Here is a 14,536-nt window from a genome sequence, read left to right as displayed (position 1 = left end):
TGTGCTTTAAAAATCCAGTTAATGTAGGTAAAGCAGCTGCATAGGAGTGTGATGAATGATAGAAGTGAGCCCTAGCTGGTTTGGCTCAGTGGATAGAGCATTGGCCCTCAGACTGATGGGTCCCAGGTTCAATTCCAGTCAAGGGCACATACCTCAGTTGCAGGCTGTATCCCTGGCCCTGGACCAGGCACCAGCGGGAGGCAACCAATCGATGTTTCTTTCTGTCTGTTTCTCCCTCTCCCTTCCACTCTCTCTAAAAATCAGTGGAAAAACATCCTCAGGTGAGGATTAACAACAACAGTAAAAAAAATAGTAGAAGTAAAATCCTTCTAATAGACTTGTAGGAAGTAACATTTATATTTTTATTGTCTTGATTATTTTAATGATTTTCCACTGTTCCAATTAAAAATTTGTTTTCTCATTTAGTCTTCAACAAGCAGACGACAGCACCCTCTTAATAAGCATCTCTTTAAACCTTCCACTTTTATGACTTCCCACGAACCACCAGTGTATATGGATGAAGATGATGACCGATCTTGTTTTCATAGCCACATGAGCACTGCTATCGAGGAGGCATCAGTAAGTTAACTGTTTTTACTACAGATGTATATTTGTCTATGCATTGTACACATTAGGGCCCAAATAAGCACACCAGGATTTTCTCATTATTCCTACTCTTTGGAGGTAAAGCAGCTGCATAGGAGTGTGATGAATGACTTTTTTTAATTAACAAGTCAAATTTATGGGTCTTTTATTACTGTGTTTAATTTTTTTAAGTAATTGAAATAGAAGAGGATAATAAATCCATATTCACCCATCATCTAACTTTAACAATTATCAATCTATGGCAGTCTTGTTTTTATCTATATTTCCTACCTATCCCAACTTTGTCACAAATTATTTCAGAGAAAGTCCTAGACATTACACAGTTTCATTATGTTTGTAAAGGTAATTCTTTATATGATCAAATATACATTCAGTTCACATTTCCCCAATCATAAATTGCAATAGGTTCTCCCCTCTCCCCTTCTTTTTTCTCTCTTACTTTTTTTGTTGTTGTTGTTGGTAGTGAAAAACTGGGTCATTTGTCTTGTAGAATTTACCATTGTGTGGATATTATTGTTTGCATCATCCTGGTATCATTTAACCTGTTTCTCTGTTCCCTGAATTTCCAGTATATTTATAGGTCTAGCTAGTTGATCAGACTAAAATTTGTTAAGGTGGGGAGGACTATTTCATTTGTACTTTCATCTGTTTGATCATCTCTCTTTTTTTCTTTTTGACATAGCCATTGCTTTTTGCCTAGATCCATTAATTCATTAAATGTTACAAAATAGTGATATTCTTTCTTTTTTCTTTATTTGTTTGATTACCCTACATACAGGAAAAGGCAGTATAGCTGCTGAGGGAGAGTAGAGGAAGTAGAAAGAGACACAATAAAACTGTTCACACTGGTTATTTGAGGGCAGGGGAGTAGGTTAGAAGGAGCATTGTTAATTTAAAAAAAAAAAATGTATGGATACCTTTACTCTTTGCTTATTACAGTGAGCACTTACTACTTTAGCAATTTGAAAAAAAAAAAACCACTTTGAAATAAATCTAGTCCTGGCCACCACCATGAACACTTGATAATTTTAGAACAACACAGACCACTGCTTAGTTCTTCCCTTTATTTTGTTTTTAAAATACTGAGTTTATTCTCTACTATCTTCCAAAAATGAATGAGATTTTAAAAGTTTATATTCTTAAAAACTGTTGGATTTAAATATATTTAATATGTTTTAGTCCATTGACAGTTGTAACCTATTCAAGTTGGATTTTGAATTCTTTTTGACAAGACTCCAGTAGTCTTTGATAGCTTCCTTACTGTCTGGTATGATAAGGAAGTTCTGGGCTCTTTTTGTATATTTCCTACCTCAGGCCTAGCATCAGTCCTGCTTTCTTTTATTGGGAAATAGTATTAGTAAACTATATCCTGACTCCAGAAATGTTATTTGCTACTTGGTTGATCATTGTTTCTAGGCCTGTTCAGTGGCAAGAGCTGGGAAGTATATTTTTGTTCAAAGATAAAACACATCATAAGTTTATATTTTTATTTCAAATACAACTTCACTATGGGAATTTTACTTTCCCTCGTTAATCTTAATATATATCTTCTTTCTCCCGTTTTGAAGACCCCATTTACCAGTAACATCAACATAATAATATTCACTTTCTTTGTCTTACACTGCTTACAACAGTCTCAGAATATAATACTAACACTACCATCTATATCCTATATAATAAAGAGGGAATATGCTAATTGGTCCTAACGGTGTCCAAGTCACGACCAGTCAAAGGTGTGCAAGCACAGGAACGGGGGGCGGGGGGGGGGAGACAGGGGCTGGAACTTGTGCCACCAGGACATGAGGCTGCTGTTGGGGGCGGCACCCCCGGCGGAAGTGCGCACAGGCCCGTGGTGCCGCCCGGCCCAAAGGGGGGCATCAGGACAGGCTCTGGCAGCCGCCCCCCGTGGAAGCGCGTGCCCACAGCGCCACCCAGTCCAGAGGGGGGCGTCAGGACGGGGGCGGGGCCTCGGCGGAGAGCTCGCAGCACTCCTGTGCTGGGGTCTGAAGGCATGGAGAGGAAGGGAGAGCACATGAGCAGTTAGGGGCTTTAGGCCAGGAGGGGAGTGCAGATAGGCAGTTAGGGGGATCAGGCCAGGAGGGGAGAGCAGTTAGGGCCATCAGGCTGGCAGGGGAGTGCTTAGGAGCCAGTGGTTCTGGATTGCGAGAGGGATCCCAGATTGGAGAGGGTGCAGGACAGGCTGAGGTACACCCCCCCCCCCCCACCACCACCATGCATGAATTTCATGCACCAGGCAACTAGTATATATATAGCTAATATGCTAAGTGTCCGACCATCCGACCAGTCGCTATGACATGCACTGACCACCAGGGGGAAGACGCTCAATGCAAGAGCTGCTGAGCTGCAGTGACTTGGCAGCAGCAGTTTTTGTTTCTGTTTTTAAATTTCTTTATTGATTAAGGTATTACATATGTGTCCTTATCCCCCCATGGCCCCCCCACCCATTCCTCCACTCATGCCCTCACCCCCCTGGTGTCTGTGTCCATTGGTTAGGCTTATATGCATGCATACGAGTCCTTTGGTTGATCTCTCCCCCTTACCCTCACCCTCTCCTACCTTCCCTCTGAGGTTTGATGGTTTAATTGATGCTTCTCTGTCTGTGGATCTGTTTTTGTTCATCAGTTTATGTTGTTCATTATATTCCATAAATAATTGAGATCATGTGATATTTATCTTTCTCTGACTGGCTTATTTAACTTAGCATAATGCTCTCCAGTTCCATCCATGCTGTTGCAAATGGTAAGAATTCCTTCTTTATTACCGCAGCGTAGTATTACATTGTGTAGATGTACCACAGTTTTTTAATTCACTCATCTGTTGATGGGCACTTAGGCTGTTTCCAAGTCTTAGCTATGGTGAATTGTGCCGGACAGCAGCGGTTCATGTGTGACGCACCCCAAAACCAGAGAGGAGGGAGCCCGATTCTTTGCGGGGCCGCACAATTCCACCTTCAGCCGTGGGTTATGTTGTTGCTGGGGCACTGTCGCCCCGAATCTGGTTTACTGGACGCTTATGTTTGCGTTCCACACCCTGTGCGACAGCAACTTTGCAGAGTGCCCTTTTGTACTCCGGGACCCCTCGGGGGATGTCGGAGAGCTGGTTTCAGCTCAATCCTGGCAGGCCAGGCCGAAGGACCCCACCTGCCAGAGGGACCCCGTTCACTCCACAGGTGCCAGGGAGGGACCTTGGGAGGTTGGCTTCAGGGCGTGTCCGGCCCATCTCGCCCAGTCCTGCCCCGCTGGCCACCTTCTAATTAATTTTATTTCAATGTGCATGAATCCGTGCACCGGGTCACTAGTTAATAATATGATTACTGAAAACAGATCTTTTTCTTTCAGTCCTTTTTTGCCTCAGCATATACCCTACTACAGAAGTAAAGTCAAATTACACTTTTTAAAAAGTTAATTGATTGATTGATTGATTTTAAGTGCCCTTGACCAGTAATCGAACCTGCCACCCTTCCATTTGCAGACCGATGCTCTAACCACTAAACAATGCTGGCCAGGGCCAAATTACATTTTTAAAATCCTCTTGGAATAATTCCTCTCTGTTTCATCATCTGTATGCTAATTTGGTTAATTCATTTCATTTCACTTCCTATTCATAGCTATTCCCTTTTATTGCTATTAATTGTTTTTATTTTATTATCCTGAAATTCATTTTCTGAGTAATTAACATGATTCTGAATTCTTGCCTAAAGGACATAGAGATTACCTTATATCTTTCTTAATACTCTGATTATATGTAATAATTGGAAAAGGATAATTTTATGAAAATCATCAAATAAAAGTAAGTCTCCATATGGTCTGTTTCTAGATTAAGTACCAATTGTATACTTTGGTATCAAACTATTACAAAATGCCTATTTTTAAAAAATATATTTTTATTGATTTCAGAGAGGGAGAGATAGAAACATCAATGATAAAAAGATAATCATCGATAAGCTGCCTCCTGCATGCCGCCTATTGGGGATCGAGCCCGAAACCTGAGCTTGTGCCCTTGACCGGAATCAAACCCGGGACCCTTCAGTCTGTAGGCTGACACTCTAGCCACTGAGCCAAACCGGCTAGGGCCCTATTCTTTTTTTAAAAAAATATGTTTTTATTGATTTTTAGAGAGAGAGTAAAGGAGAGGGATAGAGAGATAAAAACAATGATGAGAGAAACATCAATCGGCTGCCTTCTGAACACCCTGTACTGGGGATTGAGCCCGAAACCCAGGCATGTACCCTGACCAGGAATCTAACCAATGACCTCTTGGTTCATGGGTCCACACTTAACCACTAAGCCACACTGGCTGGGCAAAATGCCTATTCTTCAAAATGTTTTTTAAACTTATCCTTTGAAAACAGCTAATATCTGCCATATCTTAAGATATGCCATTTGTAATATTTAAAATGGAATTGGTTCCTTTATGGAAAATCTGAAACTATAATAAAAATGAAAGTAAAACCAGTTTTAAAAAAGCCAGCCCCTGGAGTTCCTACCTCCTACCCCTGACTCTCCAGGGGGAGGAGGCCCTGACCTCAGGGCAGCTAAAGAAGGAAGGTTTTCTGCCCTCTTCCCCCATTCTATTCCCATTTTTATTTCCACAGTGGGGCCCCTGAGAATAACCAAACCTGGGTAGGGGAGCAGGGACCCAAGACCCTAAGGCAGCCGTGGGCAAACTAGGGCCCGAGGGCCGGATCCGGCCCGTTTGAAATGAATAAAACTAAAAAAAAAAAAAAAGACCGTACCTTTTTATGTAATGATGTTTACTTCGAATTTATATTAGTTCACACAAACACTCCATCCATGCTTTTGTTCCGGCCCTCCGGTCCAGTTTAAGAACCCATTGTGGCCCTCGAGTCAAAAAGTTTGCCCACCCCTGCCCTAAGGCCAGGGAAGGGAGGCTCAGGTGCCTCAGTCCCAAAGCTCCTGGCCTGTAGTGTGGACGTGGGCAAGGCCCCTCCTGGCTGGGCCCAGTTGGGGTTGGGGCTATTAGTTCCAGATCTTGAGGAAGGTGTATGTAATTTTGTACTTTGTGAATAGTAGAATTATTTATTTGAGAAATAACTATTCACACTTAATATATGTTAGGCTCTGCTAAGCTCAGTTAAATAGTTGTAAACAAAATATCTATGATCTTTGCTCTTATAAACTTTAGTTTTGTGAGAGGAGATAAATGTATAATCACATCAATAAATTACAAGTTTTAAAAATTGCTTCAAAAATAGCTGCTTAGCATAATTATTTAAGAGGTTCTTAATTTAGATTGGGAGTTTAAGTGGGAGACGGAAGAAAGTGACAGTCAAGCTGGCAGTTGAAGGATGAATAAAATTTAGGCCAGGAGAAGTGGCAGGATATTTAAAAGAATTACATTTTGAGAACATTGGCAAAATCGACACTAATAAAAGACAAACATGCAGATTGACTGTACCTTCGCTATGCTTTAAGCCACACCCACCAGCCAATCAGAGCGACTATATGCAAATTAACCCAACCAAGATGGTGGCCGGCAGCCACGGAACTGGAGCAAGCAGGAGGCTTAGTTGCCCCAATGATGGAGGAAGCCAAGCTTCCCGCCTGCCGCAGCCGGCTCTGAACTCCACTCAAAGCAACAAAGTTTCAATTATAGAAGGTAAATAAACCCCAGATACCTGCTTTCAGCCAGCCGTGGCCACGGAGCTGGAGCGAGCAGGAGGCTTGGGTTGCCCCTGGCGATGGAGGAAGCCAAGCTTCCCTCCCGCCTGCCCTGGCCAGCTCTGAGCTCCTCTCAAGGCTACAAAGTTTCAATTATAGAAGGTAAATAAATGCCAGAATAAAAAAAGAAAGAAAAAAAAGGAGAGTCTGGGAGCTTCCGTTGTCAGGGGGGCTTGGCCAGCCTGAAAACGGCCCTCAGCCCCTCACCCAGACTGGCCAGGCAACCCAGTGGAGACCCCCCACCCTAAAGGGGGTGTGGCCAGCCTAAAAACAGCCATCAGCCCCTCACCCAGGCTGGCCAAACCTCCATGGGGTGAGGGTCTCCACTGGGGGGGCTTGACCAGCCTACAAACAGCCATCAGCCCTTCACCCAGGCTGGCCAGGCACCCCAGCGGGACCCCCACCCTGATCTGGGACACCCTTCAGAGCAAACCAGCCGGCCCCCACCCATGCACCAGGCCTCTGTCCTATATAATAAAAGGGTAATATGCAAACTGACCCTAACAGCAGAACAACTGGGAATGACTGGTCACTATGACACACACTGACCACCAGGGGGCAGATGCTCAATGCAGGAGCTGCCCTCTGGTGGTCAGGGTGCTCTCACATGGGGAGCTCTGCTCAGTCACAAGTCAGGCTGACGGCTGCTAGTACAGTGGTGGTGGTGGGAGCCTTTCCCGCCTCCTCAGCAGTGCTAAGGATGTCCGACTGCAGCTAGGCCTGCTCCCCGCAGGCAAGTGGACATCCCCCAAGGGCTGCCGGGCTGCCAGAGGGATGTCTGATTGCCAGCTTAGGCCCAATCCCCCGGGGAGCGGGCCTAAGCCAGCAGGTGGTCATCTCCCGAGGGGTCCCAGACTGTGAGAGGGCACAGGCCGGCTGAGGGCTGCTGCCCCCCCTCGCCCCCCCCCCCTCCCCCAGTGCACAAATTTTTATAGTAGGCTTAACTTTTGTTTGGTTGATTTTATTTATTTTTATATGAGCACCAGTTCAAATCATCCTGATTATTTTAAAATAGGCATCCCCTGTCCCCTCTTATCCTCAGAGGATATACAGTGGTGCCTTGACTTACGAGTTTAATTCGTTCCGTGACAGAGATCGTAACTCAAATTACTCGTATGTCAAATCAAAAAGTGAATGAGTGAGACATATGATGCTGGTCTGATGTTGTGGCGTTCACTATGACGTTCGCTGCGCCAACTAGCGGTGGGGTATCTGAAGCTGGCTCGTAACCCGAATTTTAGCTTGCAACTCAAAGCAAAAAATCGGCCGAGAGATGGCTCGTATCTCGAAAAACTCGTTAGTCGGGACACTCGTAAGTCAAGGCCCCACTGTATTCTAAGACATCCCTTCTTCCCCCAGTGGGTGCCTGAAACCACGGATAGCTCCAAACCCTATAAACACTGTTTGTTTGTATGTGCATACCTGTGATAAAGTTTAATTCATAAATTGAACAGTTTCACAGGTGGAGATCTTATATCACTTAGCATAATGTCTTCAAGGTTCATTTATCTTTTAATGTGTCATAATTTTCTTTTTTAAGGCTGAATAATATTCCATAATGCACACGAACACACACACACCCCCTCACGTATATTTAGCAGAGTTTGTACTCTTTGTATTTGTTTAAAACATCTGCATTCAATAAATTTTGTCATAAAATTTCTCACTACATTATTTAGGTCATATCATATTTATTAGTGTTACTTATTTAGTAGATTACTTCTGTTGTCTTAGTGGTGACATAGGAAGGCAGTAGGTATTTTAATATCTTTGACAAGAATTTGAAATGAATGAAAGATAGTGGGAGATAAGGTAGATGAAGTGTGGGACTGTAGAGAATCTTTTATCCAGCTACATACTTTGGACCTGATGCTGTAGACAGTCAGGAAGCCATTTCAGAGATGTTAAGTAATGGTGGGGATAGAGGAGGGAGTGGGTACTATAGAGGACCAATTTGAGAGAGAGATTAGAAAGTGTTAAGTAGTGACAAGATTTGTTAGATTAGATATGAGACAGTGAAAAATTAAGGGTAACTCTTTTATGTAGGCTTTGGCTGCTGAATATGTAGGGAATTAAAGAATCAGACAAATCGTGTTCAAATTCATCAGACTCTGCAAAGCTATTTGATCATGGGCTACTGTTATAATTTCTATAAAAGCCAATTTCCTTGTTGTAAAATACACATTGTAGTTTAATAATACCTCCTAACATGAAGAGAAGGAGAGAAGAGAGGGACAAGGGTTGCCTGGTCCAGGACCGGGAATTGATGAAACATGGCGGGTATTGGTGAATTGGGTATGCTTTTAGGCACGTGTGGAAATTAGTGACCATGGATCAGTCATGAGGTAGCAAAGGAAAGAAATGGGCTCTGGGTGACAGAGCCCAAATAAATTGGGAAGATAAGAAGCACTGACTCACTTATCAACTTCAACTTCATATTTTATATAGTTTTTATTACTCATTTCTTTTATACTCTATTTTAAGTAATCATCTTTGTACCTTATTTCATCCCCTTGAGTAAGAGATGAATGTGCTGCCTTGATCATTGGGAGTAGAGAGCAGAAAGCAAAGCAGAGATTGGTTTGCTTGCTGTTAAGAAAATGTCATATTTACCAGAGGAAGCTTAAAATCTGTTAGATTGAAGAAGAGGAGCTTCCGCTGATCAGGGAGAGGTAGATTATCTGGGCTGTCAAGTAGCCACCAATGTGTCGGGATGTGGCGCCTGCATTAGTGTGTGATGGGTAGTAGTCATGCCCTGCTCCCCTGGTACCTACATATGAGGCGGCACACTACAGTTCAGTAGTATGCATTAAGGAGCCCTCCGAAAGTTTTAGTCTGAAATATTGCTAATAGCAACACTATTTTCTGTACTGCTAGTTTTCTAAAAGGAAAGGTATCCTAAAAGTGAAAAATCTTGATAGAAAATATATCACTATTTCTTACAATTATTTTAATTATCAGACTAACATTTTTTTGTTTTATGTTTTGTGATTTCAATAGGATGAGGAAAGTATTCCTATTATGTATAGGAATTTACCTGAATATAAGGAACTATTACAGTTTAAAAAGTTAAAGAAGCAGAAACTTCAGCAAATGCAAGCCGAAAGTGGATTTGTACAACACTTGGGCTTCAAGGTAAATTCTACTTAATCTTACTATTTGTTTAATTTTTGAAAGGGTGATAAGAGATATTTAAGATGGTTTCGGAGTTTTAAACGCCACAAATTCCAAGCATACAGGTAAAAGTTAGTAAGTTTAGTTCTCAACCTGTTCATTTACACAAAGTAGTGTGCCAAAGGCAAACATACAGGTTTCTGTACTTTGAGGTAAAATGTGAAATAAGTTTTTGTCTACCTATTTCTCTTTTTTACCTTCCAGTTTTACTGAGATATAATTGATAAATGAAAGTCATATCATCTCACACAGTTACCATTTTTTGTGTGTGGTGATGACACACAAGATATAATCTCTTAGCAATTTTGAGTACTGCATATTTTAAAATTATTAACTATAGTCACAAGGCTGTACATTAGCTTTTCAGAACTTACTTGTCTTATAATTGAAAGTTTGTGCCCTTTCACCAACATTGTACCATTTTTCCTATTCCCATCCCCCATCCCTGTTCTACTCTCTTCTTCTCTGAGTTTGACTGTTTTAAGTTTCCACCTATCATTGAGATCATACAGCATTTGTCTTTCACTGTCTGGCTTATTTCAGTATGCATAATGTTTAATCCATGTTGTCACAAATGACAGAATTTTCTTCTGCGTTATGACTGAACAATACTCCAGTGTGTGTGTGTGTGTGTGTGTGTATGTGTGAGAGTGTGTGTGTGTGTGTGTGTGTGTGTGTGAGTGTGAGTGAGTGAGTGTGTGTGTGTGTGTGTGTGTGTGTGTGACGTTTTCTTTATCCATGCACCCATGGAACTGTTTCTCTTTTTTTGCTGCTGTTCATGAATCAGAAATTTGTTTTCTTTCACATTTAATTATCTTTGCTATTTTTTCAGAAGCTAGTAGAAATACATTTAGCATTCCACAGAATTTTGAAATACCCAATTATGTTTCAGGCACTAGGCTAAGTGCTGGAGATTCAACAGTAAATAAGATAGACTCAGTTTCTGTCCTTACTCTGTTTTCATCTCGAGGAATTTAGAGAAGTTAAAAAAGTAAAATGGTCGAGTATGACTAGGTTGTATATTGGAGAACAGTGAGAGGCTATTGAGGTGCCTTGGAAATCTTGGTAAGGAATTTAAATTGTCCAAAAGGATTGTGGAACCACTGAAGCATTTTCAGCAGAAAGTAATATGAAATTTGCATTTCAGAAAGGTCATTCTTAAACCATTGGTATTGATCATCTTTACAAAGGCGGGTTTAGAGTGGATAACTCTTAATTTCTGAATACTATGTTGTTAATTTTTTAACAATAATGTATTTATCTATGCTATTTATGTAATTGGAAAAAATTAAGTGAAGGAGAAAAAGATCATTCTGTTCTTAGTATGGAGAATGGGTATGAAGAAAGGAAGGCTGGAGGCAGGGGGACTGGGTTGGGGATTTTTCTTTTGGTAATTTAGACAAAAGATGAGAATTTCACGCCGAGACCGGTTTGGCTCAGTGGATAGAGCGTCGGCCTGCGGACTGAAGGGTCCCAGGTTCGATTCCGGTCAAGGGCATGTGCCTGGGTTGCGGGCACATCCCCAGTGGGGGATGTGCAGGAGGCAGCTGATCGATGTTTCTCTCTCATCAATGTTTCTAACTCTCTATCCCTTTCCCTTCCTCTCTGTGAAAAATCAATAAAATATATTAAAAAAAAAAAAAAAAAAAAAAGATGAGAATTTCTTGAATTTGCCTGGTGGCTGTGGAATAGAGATTGACAGATTTGAGAACACTTGAGGCATTAGAATTGACTGTACTTGATGGGATTGGAGGAAGTGATGAGACCATGAACTATTGACTTGCTGTAGTGGTCTACATGAAAATACTGATGTATGCTGTGACTGACACACTGAAATTTAAAACAAAATTTTTATACCTCTGGGTTTCTGGCCTGGCCATTAGCCAGGCTGTGTAAAAAGACTTTTCCTCTTGATCCTTCAGTGACCCTGCTTTTTCTTTTAGGGATTTTCCAAATTGACAGTTCTAACCTTTCAGAGAGAACTTTTCACTTCTCATAATTTTGCTGCAAGACCCAGTTGTGGCTTGTTGGCTGTCAGCCATTCTGGGTGGCCTGATGATCAAAGAAAGTAGAAATGAGATTTACTTTGATATCTCACTGAGGGCTTCCATGTGCACCACATGGAGAAGGAGCCTGGTCTTCCTTCCCTTCAGATGGTTATTGGTCATAGAAGCCTTCGGGCTTGGAGAGGAATTCAGTAAAATAAGAGTCGGAGAGGATTTTGAGTTTGCCTGGTAATTTAGGTCCGATAGTGTGTTAAATAGTTCTGTAACATATTTGTAAAGTTTAACCGCATGGTTAAGGGAGTGGTTCGTGATCACAGTCATTGTACCCTGGTGATGAATAATTACTAATCACACAGCCAAGTTTGTAGGTAGTTTACTTAAAAATTTAAAAAATAAATTAAAACATATTAAAGTTAGTTTCTTATAATGTTCCTCTTGTCCACCTATACTTGGTCTTAAATGGGTGGGGTTTCAGTTAGTGCTAGAAATTGTACCGCTGTCCAGTGCGTGGGGAGAGGGGAGAAGATGTCTGTGTGCATACCATGTGTTTTTCCAGCAGAGAAAAGGTTTTGGAACAATGTAGTTTAATGCCTTTTCTCTCTGAATCTCTGACAGTGTGATAACTGTGGCATAGAGCCTATCCAGGGTGTTCGGTGGCATTGCCAGGATTGTCCTTCAGAAATGTCTTTGGATTTCTGTGATTCTTGTTCAGACTGGTAAGTGTTTTCTACATTGTACATCTTCAATTTTGACAAGAGCTTTCAGCAACTAGTGAATTTGCTTTCCAGACTACTTAGAACAGTGGTTCTCAACCTTCTGGCCTTTTAAATACAGTTCCTCATGTTGTGACCCAACCATAAAATTATTTTCGTTGCTACTTCATAACTGTAATGTTGCTACTGTTATGAATCGTAATGTAAATATCTGATATGCAGGATGGTCTTAGGCGACCCCTGTGAAAGGGTTGTTCAACCACCAAAGGGGTCGCGACCCACAGGTTGAGAACCGCTGACTTAGAAAGTCACCACATCTGGTGGATGAAATTTTATTGTTCTAAGGCAATAAAGAAGTTTCCCTTAATTATTATATTTCTCAAGTATAACTTTCCGTTAGAGATTTGGATAGATTAATGGGTTTAACCCTGTCAAGCTGTGAGGAAGTTCTGTAATATCTAGATTAAAATGCATTCACTGCCATGTAATAATGTGTGTGCGTGTGTGTTTTTCTTTACAGCCTACATGAAACAGATATTCACAAAGAAGATCACCAGTTAGAACCTGTGTATAGGTCAGAGACATTTTTAGACAGAGACTACTGTGTGTCCCAGGGCACCAGTTATAATTACCTTGACCCAAACTACTTTCCAGCCAACAGATGACATGGGAGAGAACACCGTATACTAGTCCTCTTCAACACATAGCAATGGTCTCATTGTGAGTTATGTGCACAGTTTGGAAAGGTTCTCTGCTTTCCCTGAATGACACTCACAGCATGACAGCTTCCTGAGTGTTCTCGTCCAGTCCAGCTCTGCACCGTGTGGCTCCAGATGGCTGCTCAGCAGCTGAACATTCCTGGTGAGCAAAGGGTTTCCTTGGTGAGTCTCTCACCCCCACCTTCCAGTCTCTGAGGTGGCACTTAAATAGGTGAGATGGAAATGAGAGCACACATTAAAACGTGAGTCAATTCCAAAGGTTTCGAAGAACTTGGTCATAAATACGGTAATGAGAAGACGAAGTATTTATATTAAAACAGTTTAGTAGCTTTCAGTTTTGTGAAAATAGTCTTCAGCACAGAAACTGACTTCTGTAGACAAAGTTTTAACCAATGAAGGTGTTTGCTTCTAGAATATACACTTTAAAAGAACTCCCCGCCCCAGTGGTGGCCCCTGACGGCCGTTAGTAAATTGGAGCTGCTTAACCATATTGATGTCTAATTTCTTTTAACCACAATGAACTGTCCTTACCAACACGAAGCACTACAGGAGGCAGCTGCCACATCGCTTCCTTAACCAGCTCATGGTGTGTGAATGTTATAAAATGGTCACTCAGATATATTTTTTAAATGTAATGTTATATAAGATGATCATGTGATGTGTACAAACTATGGTGAAAAGTGCCAGTGGTAGTAACTGTGTAAAGTCTTTAATTCACAACATTAATTCCTTTAAAATACACAGCCTCTGCCTCTGTATTTGGAGTTGTCAGTACAACTCATCAAAGAAAACTGCCTAATATAAAGATCATATATATGGTAATAATTCCCTCTTTTGTAGTCTGCACAAGATCCATAAAAGATTGTATTTTTATTACTATTTAAACAAGTGATTAAATTTAGTCTGCGCAGTGAGCAAGGGTTCACATGCATTCTTTTATACTGCTGGATTTTGTTGTGCATCATTTACGACATTTTGTATGTTTCTTCTTATCTGTGTATACAGTATGTTCTTGAATAATGTTCACTTGTCAGGAGAACTGTGAGAAATAAACTATGTGGATGCTGTCTGTTTATATTATAGAATGCTTGTTGTGACTTCCTTTGGTTAGATTTTGGATTTTTTTTCCTCAAGAGTTTGCTTTACCTGTCCTTTCAAAAGAGTAAGGACTTTATTATGGAAACAAAAGTGAACTTGAGAAGCTCTGTAAAAGATGGTGCCGAAGCACTAAATAATAAACTAGGTACAAAAGAACACATACTATGGCTAAGGAAAAAGGCAGTTTTATTTAGATATGAAAACTAAACAGGTGGAAAATTTTACTCATTCTTTTTGATGAAAATAAGCCCCCATGTATTTAATTTAAATAGGTGGCTTTTGAAAAACCCTGTATTCCATGGAAATTATTATTGATTGTTAGAAAAGACAGTATATATATTCTAAGATTAAGAATTATATTGACCCAATTGTGAGAGTCTCCTGTTTTTTCTAATTTTAAATCAAGGGAACATTATTTACTAGGCCTCTTTTAACACATTGTAGGGTACTAAAACCATACCCTGAATGTTTTTAATTCAGAAAAGTAATATAATTTTAAATATAAAAATATGAGAATT

The 14,536-nt window shown here is 40.8% G+C and overlaps 1 protein-coding gene across 9 annotated transcripts in view; it reads left to right on the top strand.

The window, feature by feature from the left end:
- ZZZ3 (zinc finger ZZ-type containing 3) overlaps nucleotides 1-14,005 on the top strand; it is a 128,385-nt gene extending 114,380 nt beyond the window's left edge. For 8 of the 9 annotated variants that reach the window (XM_070405405.1, XM_070405407.1, XM_070405412.1 and 5 more), the window contains 4 exons: nucleotides 427-579; nucleotides 9,309-9,443; nucleotides 12,104-12,204; nucleotides 12,722-14,005. In XM_070405405.1, the coding sequence (XP_070261506.1) occupies nucleotides 427-579; nucleotides 9,309-9,443; nucleotides 12,104-12,204; nucleotides 12,722-12,866 (534 nt within the window). In that variant the 3' untranslated portion in view covers nucleotides 12,867-14,005. Of the gene's footprint in view, nucleotides 1-426; nucleotides 580-6,062; nucleotides 6,247-9,308; nucleotides 9,444-12,103; nucleotides 12,205-12,721 lie in introns of those variants that run through there. The other variant, XM_070405410.1, reaches the window with a different exon arrangement.
- Nucleotides 14,006-14,536: the final 531 nt, after the last annotated feature.

Source organism: Myotis yumanensis, unplaced genomic scaffold (assembly GCF_028538775.1).
Source record: "Myotis yumanensis isolate MYYU_CA2020_CCGP unplaced genomic scaffold, mMyoYum1.0.hap1 SCAF_2, whole genome shotgun sequence".
In the NCBI taxonomy this organism is placed as follows: domain Eukaryota; kingdom Metazoa; phylum Chordata; class Mammalia; order Chiroptera; family Vespertilionidae; genus Myotis; species Myotis yumanensis.
The sequence above is the reverse complement of the archived record's forward strand: the minus strand, read 5'-3'. Positions and strand labels throughout refer to the sequence as shown.